The sequence below is a fragment of the Folsomia candida genome, unplaced genomic scaffold (genome assembly GCF_002217175.1).
Source record: "Folsomia candida strain VU population unplaced genomic scaffold, ASM221717v1 Fcan01_Sc049, whole genome shotgun sequence".
Classification (NCBI taxonomy): Eukaryota; Metazoa; Arthropoda; class Collembola; order Entomobryomorpha; family Isotomidae; genus Folsomia; species Folsomia candida.
In genome coordinates this window covers 12,043-27,922 of record NW_019091241.1, presented here as the reverse complement: position 1 = coordinate 27,922, position 15,880 = coordinate 12,043, and the positions used below count along the sequence as shown (strand labels likewise).

General features: G+C 42.5%; 4 protein-coding genes and 1 long non-coding RNA gene across 5 annotated transcripts; 3 read left to right on the top strand and 2 right to left on the bottom strand.

Moving 5' to 3' along the window:
• Positions 1-325: 325 nt before the first annotated feature.
• LOC110862118 lies at positions 326-6,237 on the top strand. Its single transcript, XM_022111273.2, has 7 exons — positions 326-800; positions 4,246-4,366; positions 4,432-4,579; positions 4,656-4,863; positions 4,937-5,011; positions 5,088-5,379; positions 5,455-6,237. The coding sequence occupies exons 1-7, from the start codon at positions 701-703 to the stop codon at positions 5,582-5,584; spliced, it is 1,074 nt and encodes a 357-aa protein (XP_021966965.1). The 5' UTR covers positions 326-700; the 3' UTR covers positions 5,585-6,237.
• LOC118433371 lies at positions 5,913-6,736 on the bottom strand. The gene is made up of 2 exons (XR_004833346.1): positions 6,616-6,736; positions 5,913-6,498 (listed from the first exon to the last, which is right to left on the bottom strand). It is a non-coding gene; the product is annotated as an uncharacterized LOC118433371 (long non-coding RNA).
• Positions 6,498-8,985, top strand: LOC110862168 (alpha-amylase 1). Its single transcript, XM_022111345.2, has 9 exons — positions 6,498-6,908; positions 6,981-7,325; positions 7,398-7,513; positions 7,579-7,832; positions 7,905-8,116; positions 8,186-8,260; positions 8,332-8,508; positions 8,598-8,753; positions 8,824-8,985. The coding sequence occupies exons 1-9, from the start codon at positions 6,729-6,731 to the stop codon at positions 8,833-8,835; spliced, it is 1,527 nt and encodes a 508-aa protein (XP_021967037.1). The 5' UTR covers positions 6,498-6,728; the 3' UTR covers positions 8,836-8,985.
• A 635-nt stretch (positions 8,986-9,620) lies between these two features.
• LOC110862079 (pancreatic alpha-amylase) lies at positions 9,621-12,167 on the top strand. The gene is made up of 11 exons (XM_022111234.2): positions 9,621-9,873; positions 9,945-10,405; positions 10,494-10,624; positions 10,693-10,783; positions 10,857-10,888; positions 10,953-11,182; positions 11,278-11,352; positions 11,423-11,483; positions 11,542-11,660; positions 11,721-11,876; positions 11,962-12,167. Exons 1-11 carry the CDS (start codon positions 9,679-9,681, stop codon positions 11,971-11,973), a joined length of 1,563 nt encoding a protein of 520 aa, XP_021966926.2. The 5' UTR covers positions 9,621-9,678; the 3' UTR covers positions 11,974-12,167.
• An 892-nt stretch (positions 12,168-13,059) lies between these two features.
• LOC118433378 (piggyBac transposable element-derived protein 4-like) lies at positions 13,060-15,121 on the bottom strand. Its single transcript, XM_035845280.1, has 3 exons — positions 14,544-15,121; positions 13,902-14,472; positions 13,060-13,824 (listed from the first exon to the last, which is right to left on the bottom strand). Exons 1-2 carry the CDS (start codon positions 15,119-15,121, stop codon positions 14,094-14,096), a joined length of 957 nt encoding a protein of 318 aa, XP_035701173.1. The 3' UTR covers positions 13,060-13,824; positions 13,902-14,093.
• Between the last annotated feature and the right edge of the window lie 759 nt (positions 15,122-15,880).

Below are 15,880 nucleotides of genomic sequence, written 5' to 3'. Positions count from 1 at the left end.
TAATTCACATTTCTACTTGTTGCACGGGTATACGCACTGCAAACTCCCTGCTTCATTTCATGTGCCATTTGATCCGTGTCCCATCCGTTGCCTGTTTCCCTACCCTCCGACCAGTCAAAGGAAGCAAAGATGCGTCCTCCAATTTTCATCCCCTTCGTTCCCAACCATAACCATCATCAGGAGGATACGTAGGAGATTCTCCCTCTGACAACAACTATCTATGTAGCTCCCATATAATAAATACACAGCCAGAACCTTTTGCATGTACTCGCATCACATTGCGTTGATGGTGGTACGACTGGTATAGTCGAGAGTTTTAAAGTTTTTGCTTCATATTATTATTATTCGAGCTACAGAGAGGCTGCCAGGCTGCTTGTGGAAAGTTTACAGTTTGAGCACGGCTGACTTGGACGTGTTGGTTTTATAATATTCCTGCAGTCTTATCGACACTAATTCATAAATAAACATGTAAAAAAAAGATGTGATTCTGACATTTAGTTTTCAGTGTAAATCGTGATAAGCAAGAGAAAGATTGCGAAACGAGTGTCGACTGGGATGAGTCATAAGAGGACGTTGTTATCTTTATCGTCCAAGTAAGAACTGCGAAACAGCGTCATTCCGCGATCTCTCAAAGTCTTCCAGTAATTTTGCCCGAAAAAAAAAGTGAAATTTATTCTGGGGGAAGGAATACTTTAGCGAAATGTCGAAAGCAAAGAGACCGTGGCTCCCAGTTCTTGTTCTCCATTTGCTCAGTGTGTGTGTCTTCCTATTGCAAATTACGAGTGGGGAATATGTAGAACGTAAGTATCATAAATTTACTCGCCTCTTCTGCTATCTCATCTCGCTCGTGGGTTTTGCTGTGATGCACATTTTTATGCCCAAAGAGCAAACAATAACGCTCTTCTTTAACCATGATGGCTAACCAAACTAATGTGAATTAAGGGAAACATTTTTTTTTAATTCTGTGAATTTAGTCGTTCTGAAATAAAATATGAGTCACACATTTTTATTGGTAATGCGCATTAGCTAAGAACAATTCGACGTGCTGTTGATTTTTGCAATTATTACTCCTCCTCGCCGATGAGAAAGGCTGGGAGTAGAAAACGAGAATGATTCGCATCCTTCACTTTGCACAAACGGAACTGAGAATAGAAGTTTCTCTTTTCATTACCATTTTGCATTCGCCATATTCACATCCATTGATTCATCGTCGTCGTCGTCGCCGAATGTGAAAATGTCTCTGCTTTGTTAGTTTCCAATTAGTCTCACTCATACTGTTCCCCAGCCCCACGACAGCACCAGGTGTGTGTGGATGGCATTATTTGGTTAGGATGCGAAATTAGCGACCATTATTCCGCTTCTAATACGTCCCGGATCTCTGCCTCTCGTAACGTAATGAAAATGATGTCATATTATTATGCCTTTGTCCACCACTGCGAGTCAAAATGCTCATTTGATGCTTTTATAGTTTTGTTGTTGATTTGGTTCAAATTTAAACCATGAAAAGATTTCCAGATAGAAATTCTACGTACATATTGACAAGTGTGTGATGGCAAGGGAGCTGTTACGAATTTCGGTTTGGGCTCACATTACAGAAATGGACCCATGAAACGTTTGTGTATAGTTCGCACAGATGTGACCTTTTTCACCACCTCGCCATTATTATCTTACGTAAAATGTGTGTCAGAATTTTAACCCAAACTTTACTTGGCATAAAATCGAGGTTCATGTAAATGAATAATTTTGACTTGGTTCGATGGTTCGATAATTGTCTCCTCAACGACTATAAATTGTCCTCTAATGATGTAAAGTACGAAAAATTTCCATAAACCCTCCTCCTCGCGATTGATTGATGATATTTCCCACAGGCGAGGAGAGACATTAAGCTAATCGTAATCGTGACCATTAACGGTTTACTTTACTTTCAATCATGTCGTGGGTTCTTCCTTGCACGAATAACGGGATTATTGTCTCATCGCACATCGTATACTACGTGCATACGAAAGTATTGGGAAAGGTAGAGCAGTGGAATAAAGTAAACGAGAGCAGAGGAAGAAGTTTCATCGCATTTCCTCAACATTTTTATTTCTTGGCTGTATTTACGAAGCAGGCCCATTTCGTTGATGCTAACCAAATGTTAGAACAGTAAGTAAGGCACCTTTATCCCAATGATGAAGTATGGTTCCTCACTGAAGCCTGACCTCAGGTAACGAAGAACAATGCTCCGTTAGATACGGTAGAAATGGAAATGAAAATGTATGGTTTGCTGGAAGATGCTAAGGTAAAAGGGTCCTCAGCCTCAGTCAGGTGCACCTAATTTCACCACTTTTGACCTTCACCTTCAGCTCACCTCTCCAACAATGCAACCTAAACTCCTAAATTCCACTTATTGGGGAGATGAGATGCATTTACTGAGGATGGGATGCAGGTCATGCTGGATGCCTGCGAGGAACGCATCCGCATTCATTTTACATACCCCACATGTTTTCTACGTATGTATGAAAGTCATCACCTAGAAATGCGCTCATATTTTACTTTTCCCACTTCCTGCAGGAAGTTATTCATCCGAACGTTTATTTTTAAAATCAACCGTCTCTTGATACATAATCAGCTCATGCAACTCGTTTATGCAGTCGCAAATAAAACCCGATAACTTCTCACGTCTCACTTAAGTATTATTAGTTCAAGCACGCGCTGTTACTCCACTTTTGAGCATGTCAAATCCGTTCCCAGCCATTGTTTCAAGAGATAAAGTAACCATCTGTTACTCCATAATTATCAGCTCTTGTGGTTTGTTGTATCACTGCTTGGCGGATATCGGGATATTTATCTTGGTCAGAAATTCACAATGAGTAAGCCATCCGCCGCCACCAACTTAACATCATGTGGGCAAAGCAAATTAGACCGGATTGTAAAATGCGCACTTTTTCGGAGGCTGAACCATTGTTGTTGAATCCAGTCTATATTTACATATTTAGTGTGTCAATGTGTTGCACTCGTTATTGATTTGCATGAGGAATCCATTGAAGCATAACAACGTTGGAATGCTGAGAAGATGAAAGTGACGCCAATTGTGATTTCGAATTGGAGAGCAGTCAGTCTCGTTGGAGGTGGTGGTTGGTGGGTGTGGGTAACAGAGTGGAAAAATATAATTAGTCACGGTGTCAGTTTCTTTATAAAAATGAAGGTGCCTGCCTTCATCCCAGTTTCAAATGCTCCACAAATTCCTGCAGACATAGTAAAAACCGCATGACAAGAATATTAGAAATCCCACGAACCTCATCCTGGCTAAATATTTTTACCCGTTACATAGGTCACCCAATCTGCATAATCGATTGCACCATTTTTTCATGCATCTTGACTGACTGAGAGTTTGGAAAAGTCGGTCTGTCACCGACGGACTTTTTCTTGAGCATGCCGATTTCCATGTGTAACTAACTCTCTGGCTATTTTTTATGCAGAAATTTGAATCTTGCTGCTGTATTTGGAACAGGTTCATCTGGAATCTTCTTCCTAAACCTGTTTGCACCAAGACTTTTGTGCACCATGTGTATTATTTAGTCAACATTATTCAGTTCTGCAAATTACATAAAAACCAGACAAATCTAAACAATTCAACTCGACAAAACAAATCGGCTAGCATATGCATGTTGACAATAATTTAATCTGAAAAATATGCTGGAGCGTCACTTCATTTCATTAAGTTGTAGAAAAGATAACCGGTTAACTCAATTCTCGGTTCAGTGATATTAAAATCTTTCAGTGTCAACGTTCTCGGTTTTCATGCAACTTGATCACGCATCATGGGATTGGAAACAGATGATAGATGCTGATCATGGTCGACATGCACAATTCTTGCACTATACTAATTCATAAAAAATTGTATTTATTCGTAATTCAATACCCATCCAAATTCAAAAAATTTGCAGATGTTGTACATCCATTAGAAACATGTTCATAATATGTTTTTTTATGAATCAGAAAATTTTGAAAGGCAGATTCCATTTTTTGCACTTGAAGTTGCACATGTGGAAAATACATGCTTTTGAGAAAATGTGTGATTCCTATTACAAGAACTAGTGGCAAATATCACGTTTTGCCACTTCGCCCACTTTGTTGCAGCCCAAATCAATTTGTTACGAATTTCTGCTGCCCTTTTACTTTCTATACTCGCTCCTTAATAATCCGTTACATGTTGAATTACACAACAAGAACGCAATGTAAAAAAAATGGTTGAATTTTCAGAATTTCTTGAAAGCGTGGAGGTGTGCACCAGTGCTGCGGTAGGACCATTTTCCAACCTGGCAAAAAAGAAGATTCGCCTTCAGAACTATCCGAACAACACGGTCATGGTCAAAATGACGCGGTAACAGAACGACTAATTTCCTCCATTATGCACATGCCTTTAACCCAATCCATGCGTTTTTGTAGCTGGGACGAGTTTTGGCCAAGTTTTCTCAACTTTCGCTGCAAATTCCAAGTCACTGCCCCCAAGAAATTCGGCGTGATGGTAGTTATTCAGGGGATGCATCTTCGTACAAAGAAGGGCAGTGGTGTCGGATGTCGGGATTGGATCAAGGTACACTTTTCCTCATACTCGTTATTTAACTGATTGAGTTTAAACTGACTGACATGGTTTGACTGACTGTGCCCAGTTCGAGCAAGACGATGGGTTCAAAACGGGGCAAATTTGCGGTGAATTGAGTGAGAATGATCACTCGAAAGCTCCTCAGCAAGTGACTGGTCCACGATTCTTTTACGACAACAAGGGGCAGATGGACGTCTCCTTCTCCACCGACGACCAGGACACGGACGAAGAGAAAAAGCCAGTCTTCCTCAAGATGGTTTTTACAGCGTATCACGGTAATTGTGGAAAATTGTGTAGTAAATTTATACGCGTGGAACTGAGCCGTAATAATGCTTTCTTCGTTACCAGAGTGTTCCGACATGAGCATAAGTCAAGGGAAGACCAAAAGATGTTCGTCCCTTCGCAGCCATTCCTGTATCCCAGGTACAAAATATGACACAGCAACGAAACACATTTTATGATGAATGGTGGATAAAACTCTACTCTTTGTTTTTTGCAGCTGATTTATTTTGTGACGGGGAAATAAACTGTGGCTTCAACGACTCTGATTTCGGGTCAGACGAGCAAAAGTGTGATGGCTCCGTGCGACACGGGAGTGGAGGCAAAGATCGCCCTGCGTCGCTGTACGTGTTTGCCGTCACCTGCATTGCGACCCTCGTGTTGGTCATTCTGCTCATGTTCTTGGCCTGTTGCTGTGTTCGAAAGTATGGGACGAGACACCAGCCTCCAAGCCATCTTGGCCACTTGGCCCCCTTCCAGGATCACCTCGAGTTTCACATGGGATCGTCGGGGTACAGTTTAATTCCTACAATTTCATACTCTATGATCCAAAATAATGCAAAACTGCGTGAATTTCTCCCTCTCAGAACGCCCATGTCAACTTTGGTAACGTCAGAAATCAACGAAAAGAAGCCTGAAGATTGCCCCCCAGCTTATGACGATCTGTTCCCACACTGCTCAGAACCAACGACAACCAAGACCAACGCGAAGCACTGAATGGAACCATTCGAAGACGACAGACAAATTTACATAGCGTCGCGAACTTATCCACACGTGCCTACTTCACACTCCCCATCCATCGATTTGCATTAAGATTACGAATTCTGTACATACCGTGTAAGACTACTTTGGACAAGTACTATGCCCTCAGGCGTAATACGCATGAGTTGAGATTGGCCAAAACGAGATAATCAATTAATTAGCGAAATAATAGATAGCTATTTCTGCGATACAAGTATGTATAACTGTGTAGTCGACCTTCCGCAAAAGTTATGGGTTGTCGACGGTAGAGTTTTTTAGTCACATTTTTCGCCCTTGTTCACTACTGTTTGTACCGTTTTTTGTTGTTTTTGTTACTGTTTGGAAATATGCAGGTAGAAATACTTATGTAGGTCGTAGAGCTTTCGAGAGGTAATAATTTATATATGAAAATATTCCGCTGAAATATATTATTACACAATTAAAATTTACAATGATCAAATTTAAGGATTGTTATAGATTTTAATTGTCTTGGTACATTTGTACGCTTCCCACCCAATCAGTTTTATTTATGTATTAATCTACTATTTAAGCAATCCTTGTTTGTACATTTGTTGAGGTGTAAAGTTTGGAGGTCACAATGTAACGTAATTAAAATTTCAAAAATCTTAGCCTCGTTTCACCGACTCTCAAGTTCAGATCTTCGTGGTCACGTTTTGTAAAATCATGACCACCTGCGTAGAGGAAAGTTGAGCAAGCGCGTCATAACCATGTATTTACGCAGCAGCGCTTGCATATCACAAATAATCACGATCCTTGAAATGAGTGTGATCTCAACAGGGGGATAAGACGGACTGGACACATAATGTGCATGCCTCGGTATGCGTATGTGTGGTTGTCCAGGTTTACAACTCGTGGTCATCTCATGCAGGCTAAAAATATCAAATAGCATCAAAAGTTGGCTCATCAATCAAAACTTGGCACTTATCAACAGTTTATACATTGCAATCCATGCACGGATCATGGGTTCGGCTGCATTGTGTTCATACCTTCACTTCAAGTCGGGCGTTTGGTATAAAAACAGACGGACAACGTGGTGGTGAGAGCAAGGCTGCCGTTGACCACTTCGGAGTGCAGACGTGTACTTGACTTTCTCTCAAAAATGTTTTCTACCACGCTCTCAATTTTGGCAATTGCTTGGCTGGCAGTAGTGCGGGGTCAATGGGAACCAAACTTCGCCCCTGGCCGCACCACCGTCGTTCATCTCTTCGAGTGGAAATGGAACAACATTGCGGACGAGTGTGAGCGATTTCTTGGACCGATGGGCTACGGTGGAGTTCAGGTAACTGCACAGAAATGCGCGCTTCACTTTTGTGCATTTGGTTGAAATTACGAAGTCCTGCGCCTCATGCAGGTTTCTCCACCCAATGAGAATGCAGTCATCAGCGAGCCCTACCGCCCTTGGTGGGAGAGGTACCAACCAGTTTCGTACAAGCTGGAGACGCGCTCTGGCACGGAGGCCGAGTTCGCGTCCATGGTCAGAAGGTGCAATACGGCGGGTGTTCGAATCTACGTCGACGCTGTGGTGAATCACATGACGGGAGGCGGGTCATCCGGGACAGGGACAGGGGGCAGTTCTTACAATGGGGGGACGAAGGACTACCCAGGCGTCCCATTCGGGCCCAACGACTTCAACAGCTATCCCAACGAGTGCCCAAACCCGTCAGGATCCATTGGCGACTACAATAACCCGATCGAGGTATGCTAGATTATCTCCAAATTTTACTCATAACAGACCAACAGCTACAATTTTTGCACAAATTATTCTCAGGTCCGAAATTGCGAGCTTGTTGGTCTTCGAGACTTGAAACTGGGGACAGACTACGTTCGAGGGATGCTTGTGGCCTATCTCAACAAACTCATTGGTTACGGTGTAGCTGGTTTCAGGTATAATCTTTAAAAATTGCACGCAAATATATTTGGCCACTGGAGTATTTTGTCCTTGACTTCAGGGTGGACGCGAGCAAGCACATGTGGCCAGGCGACATGGAGGCCGTTTTGTCGCAACTAAGCAACCTTTCCACGGACCACGGCTTCCCTCCAAACTCGAGAGCATTCCTCTTCCAAGAGGTCATCGACTTGGGTGGTGAGCCCATCAAGGGCGACGAATACTTTGGCATGGGGCGAGTCACAGAATTCAAGTACGGGAAATTCCTGGGGGAAACCTTCCGCGGATTTGGTCAACTAAAAAATCTCGTCAATTGGGGTACTTCTTGCACTATCCGCATGCATGGCTGCTTAAATGTAAATTGACATATAAATGACCAATGTTGGGCAGGCGAGGGGTGGGGAATGTATCCCAATAACAACGCCCTGGTCTTCGTCGACAACCACGACAACCAGCGAGGTCATGGAGCTGGCGGAGAGAACATTCTGACCTATCGCGTGGCTCGTCTCTACAAAATGGCCGTCGCCTTCATGCTCGCCCATCCCTATGGCGTCACCAGAGTCATGTCGTCCTACGACTGGACACCCTACGAGAACGACTGGGTGAGAAATTTACCCCACTCGTGGACAAATTCACACTTTTTAAACTGACCCAACCTCTGATTTCTTTAGACGGGTCCACCCAACACGAACGGAAATATTGACGACGTTCCAATCAATGACGACTTGTCCTGCGGTGGTGACTGGGTATGCACACCGCAGCCTTGATTGCGTATTAGAAATCAACGTACCTGATGATGAGCTTATGATTTGCGCAGGTGTGCGAACACAGGTGGAGGCAGATTTACAATATGGTGAAATTCCGAAATGTGGTTTCTGGGACCACGCTCAACAACTGGGTGGACAACGGGAACAATCAGATCGCTTTTTGTCGTGGGGACAAGGGCTTCATTGCGATTAACAACGACAGCTCGCCCCTCATTCTCAGCCTTCAGGTCAGTGCATTCGTACTTTTCATGAGCGAGGGGGTATTATAAACAACGACCGAGGTCCATGGCTGAACTAATTGTAAGCTTGATTGCAGACTTGTCTCCCTGCTGGTCAATACTGTGACGTCATTTCGGGGAATGTGGAGGGTGGTCAGTGCACTGGGAAGACGATCACTGTGGGAAACGATGGGATGGCGAGTATCAGCATCAACAACAGTGACGAAGATCCCATGGTGGCGATTCACGCAGAGGTATGCACACCATTAAGGCATTCATTCGTGAGAACTTGGAAAATGCTTCATTTCATGATTTCTTTCGCAGTCCAAGCTTTGAAGACGTGAATGGGTGTACCGGCACAAAAATAAGAAAACCTTGTTAACCTGACATGTTCACGTGTAAAAGATTTACTAATTTATGATCTCGAGTAAAGTTGTTCGCCCTCTTTACTTATTTGGCCTTAATAAATTGTTGTCTTATTTATCATTGATGTTTGCTTGTTTCGTGCTGTGCTAATCCGGTTATTATGTTGGATTAGCATAGTATTTGTTATACCCACATGTGTATGTATCTACATGCACATATTCGTTTAGGGCTGTCGTATCCTATCCGATTGGATAGGTTAAATTAGCGTCGGATAAAATCCGATAGAATAAATTGGATTGATCAAATAGTTTTGGAGTATTGAAGTATGACGCATCAACGCGTCATCGTATAGCACCTTAAAATTGGGATAAACTTGTTATCCGATCCTATTCGACCAATCATCTTAAATTTATCCAAATCCGGGTGGTGAATGTGGATATGAATAGTTTTTATCCTATCAGATCGGACGGCAACCCTACATTCATTATCATACACCCACCATCAACGATTAAATATTCTCGTTATATAACTTGCAAAAATGTGGACATCATTCCACTCGCAAATACTTTACTCAGTACGTTGTACACCTATAGCCAAACACTGCAAACTTTACCATTATTTGCCATGTGCTGCCATTTTCAAACAAGTCATGAAAGGGACCACAATCAATAGACACATGTGCAAATTTAAATATTAATAAAACTGCGATGATTCTAAATGTGCATCAGCATAATTTTGTTAGCATTTGCGGAATATATAAAGCTGCAGCCTGCCTCCGCACCCGTCTTACTCAAGGAGCAAATAAAGTGGGAAATGCTGCTCAACAATTTGATCTTGGCCGTGGTGGTGTTTGGTGGGGGTGGAGTGGCGGAGGTGGTGGAGGGACAATGGGACCCCAACTACGTGGGCGGAAGACAGACCATGGTTCATCTCTTCGAGTGGAAGTGGAACGACATTGCGGACGAGTGCGAACGATTTCTGGCTCCGATTGGATACGCAGGCGTTCAGGTTGACTCCATGAAAAGTTCTTTCCGCTCGACAATTGTCTTGATCGAAATATCCATTGCTTTAACCTGCAGGTTTCTCCACCCAATGAGAACGCGGTGATCACGTCGCCCAATCGGCCCTGGTGGGAAAGGTATCAACCAGTTTCCTACAAGCTGGAGACTCGCTCGGGAACCGAGGCCGAGTTCGCGTCCATGGTCAGCAGGTGCAACAAGGTGGGGGTCAGAATCTATGTGGACGCCGTTATCAATCACTGCACGGGGAGCGGGAATTCTGGGGTGGGAACTGGGGGCAGCCCATTTCGTGGGGACTCGTACTACTACCCGGGGGTGGGGTATAATTCCAGCCATTTTAACAAGTACCCGGAGGACTGTCCCAATCCGTCGGGCAGCATTGTCAACTACGTCGACTCCTACGAAGTGCGAGACTGCGCCCTCTCCGGCCTCAGAGACTTGAAACAAGACAATGCCTTTGTGCGAGATAAACTCGTCGAGTTTCTCAACAGACTGATCGACTATGGTGTCGCAGGATTTCGGTAGGAATACGACTTTTAACGAAAAGACGCTCACTCAGTTATTATAACTATTTTGAAATAATTTGGCCTTCCGGACATGTCCACGTAGGTTTGACGCATCTAAGCACATGTGGCCTCAAGACTTGAACGTTATTGTCAAACTGCTAAAAAATCTCTCCACCGCGCACGGATTTGATGAAAATTCGAGACCATTCATCTTCCAAGAAGTAATCGATTTGGGTACGAGCAAACCAATTATTCGCATATGCTTTCATGTCGAATCATGTCTTTTTATGTGAATCGCACAGGAAATGAGCCAATCAAAGGTTCCGAATACTTTGATAATGGTTGTGTAACAGAGTTCAAATATGGAAAATATTTGGGAGAAGCTCTGCGAGGGTAACACGCATGTTTTACCTCTAATCCTATGCAAATTAACAAATTAACCATAAAATTAAATGTATGTTAACAGTTTCAATCAGCTCAGATGGCTTGTAAATTGGGGTAAGTTAAGAACTGTGAACTTTCCAGTGCGACCTGCATGGGATGAAACGATTGGTAATTACAGGACCGGGTTGGGGGATGTACCCGTCGGAAAATGCCCTCGTTTTCGTGGACAACCACGACAACCAGCGAGGTCACGGAGCCGGAGGAAGAAACATTCTCACTTTCAGAGACGCTAAACTGTACAAAATGGCTCAGGCTTTTACACTTGCTCACCCGTATGGGTTCGCCAGAGTGATGTCCTCCTACTTCTGGGAACAGAACTTTGTCCTCGGCTCCGACAAGAACGATTGGGTGCACAATAAATAAGCTAACTCTACCTGCATAAAATATCGCATGGAATTGGGAATTTAAGGAGAAATAACGAAATTATTCGTGTAAAATGTCAGGTTGGGCCACCGAGTACGAATGGATCGATTAACACAGTGACGGTCAATTCCGACATGACCTGCAGCGGTGGCTGGGTATGTATGTCAACGTCATTGGTCGATCATCCATTGAAATTCATATGTAACGTCTACATTTCGATCGCAGATATGCGAACATCGTTGGAGACAGATTTATAACATGGCCAGATTCAGAAATGTGGTCGCTGGTATGCGTCATAACATCCAGTTCATTGTATTGTCATTTGAATATTTTCTGCATCTCAGGGACTGGTCTGAACAATTGGTGGGACAATGGGAACAATGCGATCGCCTTCAGCAGAGGAGACAAGGGCTTCATCGTCATCAGCAATGAAGCCTTCTTCTCAGTCTACGCCGAAATCATGGTCAGTCAAACTCACACTTTAGTAAATATAATTACTTAGTTTTTCTGCTCTTGCTATCAGACTGGAATGGCACCAGGTCAGTATTGCGACGTAATTTCTGGAAATAAGGAAAATGGCAAATGCACTGGAAAAGTAATCACTGTCGACTCGGCCGGGAAAGTGCGAGTGGCCATTTCTAATTATGACTCTGACCCTGTGATCGCAATCCATGCTCTGGTGAGTAGATTTTGCCCTTATTAGACTCACAAATGTGATGATGACTATCGATGGGACTTCAATTCGACTCTCTGTTCTATTCTAGTCCAAGTTGTAAAGGATTTCATCAGCCAAAACCTGGACGAGACAAAGACGACAGATCAGCGTGACAGTTTACAACATATTTTAACTAGTTAAGAATATTATACCACACTTTTACTATATGCAAAAATTACACAAGTTGTTCCATTCATTTTTCTATTCTCGCATGAATATGATTCGAGCTCAATCTGAATAAATAATTCAGCAGAACGTGTGTTATATAATTATTGCTATTAATCGAACGAGATTGGACCGGGTTGGACTGGAAAGTGGTGGTACATTTGCTCACATTTGTGAGACTCGTCTTCGCCGAAAGAGAGGAAGTTCCCCTGAGAATAGGAAGGGCTATTTCTGCACAGAGATTAAACTGCATGCACTCCAGAACAGGCAAAGTGAAATGTGTCTTTATTGTGTTGCAGTGATCACCTGCCGACACCCCCACTAATCGGAGCCGATATTGCGGCCCCCTCCGACGAGCTCCAGCTCAGCCTGCTTCCAGATACGCCGCACTCACACCCCTCGGATCTAGCGGATAACTTTAGTCCAACGTCGCACATTTCGTTGTATTTCGCTGATTTCTGTATGAAGTTCATTATGAGGTGTCACCTAGCCGTCCAGCCGACCACCCCTAACCGTCCAGCCGTCCATTGCATCACTTAGCCGTCCAGCCGTCCATTGCATCACTTAGTTAGCCGTCCAGCCGTCCCGTCGGCAACCCTTAGCCGTCCACCCTCAAAATTTTCATATTACCCCAAAATTCTCAAATTATCCCAAAATTTTCACGGTACCCCCAAAATTCTCAAATTACCCCAAAATTTTCAAGGTACCTTAACCTCTTTAGGGCTACATTTATTGTCCCTAACTTTTCCCAGAGACTGCGAAGCTATTCATTGGCGTTACTACGGGGGCGCCAGTGATAATTGCTGATAATTTTGAGGGGCATAATTAAAAATATGATAAAGTCCTAAGAGACGACGTTTTTTTTAAAAAAAATACATTAACATAAATGCAGTGTTTTTATGTATGCAGTGGTGATGAATGAGCAAAATCTTAAAGAGTTTAAATATTTCTATAATTATTCAGTTTCCTTTTTCCTCGCAAATTGACTAACAATTTTGTTTCAAACACAAATCAGCAAACAAATGAACAAATATTGCAAACATCTAATTATTTTGATTAACGCGAAATTGAGACGAATTCAAATCAACATCATGCAACGTTAGAAAATCGGGTGTATCTAATTCGTATGGCGGAAGGGAGGGCAATAGAGGATCAGCCCGTGCTTGTGAATTTTTCTTTGGAAGATGTCGTTCAGTGTGATATTTTTTGAAGCAAGAAAGCTTTCCTGTAACACACAGCCAATTTTCACATGTTTCACAACGATACGATGTTGTCTTCTGAACACATTCAGCAGCACAATACGCACATTTTCCTGGAACCTTTTAGAGTTTGTTCCGAAAAGTGTGAACCCTGAAGTCTTAACTCTTCGGAGAGGCGTAAAAGGGGTCGTCCGACATGAGACGGATAAGTTAGGAACTGTTGAAGAATTTCTTTTACGAGTGACTCCACAAATTGCTTGTATCTTCGCTTGGAATTTGGGTGAATAATTTTGTACGCTCTGAAACTATTATACACCGCATGGTCCCAGAGATGGAAGAACACTTTTTTGTACCACTTAATGGTCTTCCTAATGGACTTGTTCGGCTTCGTCACCTTGTCCACGTCGTCAACTCCTCCCATTTTCGAATTGTAGAGCAGAACGGTGTTAGGTTTATTCCGTGTGTTGAATGGATTAGTTGAAAGCTTCTCAGTCATTGCATGTCCCATGAATGAATTTATCATACAAACCTCTCGTCTGTCTTCCCACCTAGAAATATAATTATTTTATTACTAATTTTTCTTTATTAGAAATAAAAAATAAATCTTTACGGAGGTTTGTATTACCGTTCAATAAGAATATCACCGTTAGTCCAGCTCTCAACATTTCCTTTCCTAAGTTTCGTTCGCATCTGTTTCTTTGCATCTTCACATCGCCTTTTCTGAACAGTCCCAAGGTAATATGTATCATTTTTCAACAATTCTGCAACTAGCTTGGGAGTGGAAAACCAATTGTCAGCCACAACACGGTGGGATTTATTAAGATATCCATCCTGCAGCAAAGTGAGCACTACAGCACCACCTACTCCAAAGATATCCTTCGGTGCAGCAAATATTGTTTTTTTTGCCCTGATATGGAAGCAGAGCTAGGACTGCCTTTGTTGCACAATCCACCAAGATGTAGAACTTGACGCCGAATCTTGCCCTCTTGGAGGGTACGTACTGTTTGAAACTCAGTCGTCCCTTGAACGGCATCAAACTCTCATCTATGCAGAGATATTCCCCCGGAATCACAAAATTTTTGAACTTCGACATCAACGATGGGAAGAACGAGCCGAGCTTGATAAATCGATCAATATTTCCCGTGGGTATATTTCCATCGTTTTGGAAGTGAAGTACCCTCATTATATCTGTGAAACTAAAATTATCAAATGCAATAATTATCATTGTCTGACACCACGTATGCATAAAATGTATGCATCTACTAACCGATCTCTGCTCATGGTTTTACCAAAAATTGGGGTTGATATTAGTTCATCCGTGCTCCAATAATCCTTCACATCTCCTTTTTTCACAATTCCCATCAGTGTTGATAGACCCATGAATTTCCAAAACTCCTGACGGCTTAGTGGTGTCCACCTCTTCAATGCTTTTGGGAATTTGGCTTTGATGACGGGCGTATAATCGTTCGATTCGAGACAAATTGTATCCACCATGTCGTCGTCGATACACATTCGAAGCAGTTGAAATGGTGTAGAATCTGAGTCAGCATTGAATGATCGATGAAACCTCCCTAGTGGGGGCACAAACTGCGTTGGTCTAGGGTGGAAATTGGTTCCATCTCCCCACGTCGAATTTATCGTGGAATGGATAACCACTGGAGTTGGAACGACTTGTGACCGCGATGTTGTGCGTCGCCGAATTCTTGAGATTGGGGACTCTTGCTGTAAAATATAATGCTTGCTATGCATGATCAGAATAATACATTTAAAATATTCAAATACATTTGCAGCATTATCTCCTGAGCGCTGGTCATCATCATCATCATCATCAGTAAACACAGCCATTCCTGCTTTATGATCAACTACGTCATGGTCTAGTTCCTCCTCCTCGTCGTCTGAGACCTCCTTTTTGTCAGAGTACTCGCGGATTATAAAATCCAAACAGATTTGGATAAGTAATATAAATTATAGATGTACATACATACGTGTATATGATGTACAACTTACCCATATTGCTCATGATCAACAATTTTTCGGTCCCCGAGTGCAAGAGATGGGATATTTCACTGAATATTTCCCAAAAGTATTGCCAACTTTTGTTTACAATAAAATATTGTTATGTTAAAAATATGCACGGTAAGTTTACGGCGAGGAGACTTGTGCAAAATAAAGTGTCGCAAACTGCCTCTTAAGTTTTGGGGTTGATCAAGGTTTATTTGAAAGGATCTCACACACACACGCTCCACAGAACGACTAAACTATTCCTGTCCACACAGGATGGGTAAGTCTAAAAATGATGATTAACCTAAAGTGCCAATTTGGCAAAACGATTGTACACAATTCAATGGACTTTAAGATTAAGACATTTAATTAAGCACTCATTGAATGAAGCACTGTTATTTAATTATGCACACTACTTAGGTACTAGTGGTGATCATTTAAAGATAACTAAAAATGCTGCCTCAGCACAAAACCATCTCGTCTTAAATAACTCATGTTATAACTGGAGGGCTGGAGAGCTCTCCCTCACGCAACCATTACACGACGACGTTATTATGTGTTTTTCACATGCAACTTGCGTCCAAATATGGGTTATACATTCGT

Bases quoted from the DNA above. Each gene is read 5' to 3' on its own strand.
- LOC110862118 (XM_022111273.2), top strand. From the start codon at position 701: ATGTCGAAAGCAAAGAGACCGTGGCTCCCAGTTCTTGTTCTCCATTTG. The intron at 4,864-4,936 runs GTAATTGTGGAA...CTTCGTTACCAG, and splicing joins GGTTTTTACAGCGTATCACG to AGTGTTCCGACATGAGCATA. The intron at 5,012-5,087 runs GTACAAAATATG...TGTTTTTTGCAG, and splicing joins CAGCCATTCCTGTATCCCAG to CTGATTTATTTTGTGACGGG.
- LOC110862168 (XM_022111345.2), top strand. From the start codon at position 6,729: ATGTTTTCTACCACGCTCTCAATTTTGGCAATTGCTTGGCTGGCAGTA. The intron at 7,833-7,904 runs GTACTTCTTGCA...AATGTTGGGCAG, and splicing joins AAAAAATCTCGTCAATTGGG to GCGAGGGGTGGGGAATGTAT. The intron at 8,509-8,597 runs GTCAGTGCATTC...GCTTGATTGCAG, and splicing joins CCCTCATTCTCAGCCTTCAG to ACTTGTCTCCCTGCTGGTCA.
- LOC118433378 (XM_035845280.1), bottom strand. From the start codon at position 15,121: ATGGCTGTGTTTACTGATGATGATGATGATGATGACCAGCGCTCAGGA. The intron at 14,473-14,543 runs GTTAGTAGATGC...TGATAATTTTAG, and splicing joins AAAACCATGAGCAGAGATCG to TTTCACAGATATAATGAGGG.
- LOC110862079 (XM_022111234.2), top strand. From the start codon at position 9,679: ATGCTGCTCAACAATTTGATCTTGGCCGTGGTGGTGTTTGGTGGGGGT. The intron at 9,874-9,944 runs GTTGACTCCATG...TTTAACCTGCAG, and splicing joins TTGGATACGCAGGCGTTCAG to GTTTCTCCACCCAATGAGAA. The intron at 11,183-11,277 runs GTGCACAATAAA...GTAAAATGTCAG, and splicing joins GCTCCGACAAGAACGATTGG to GTTGGGCCACCGAGTACGAA.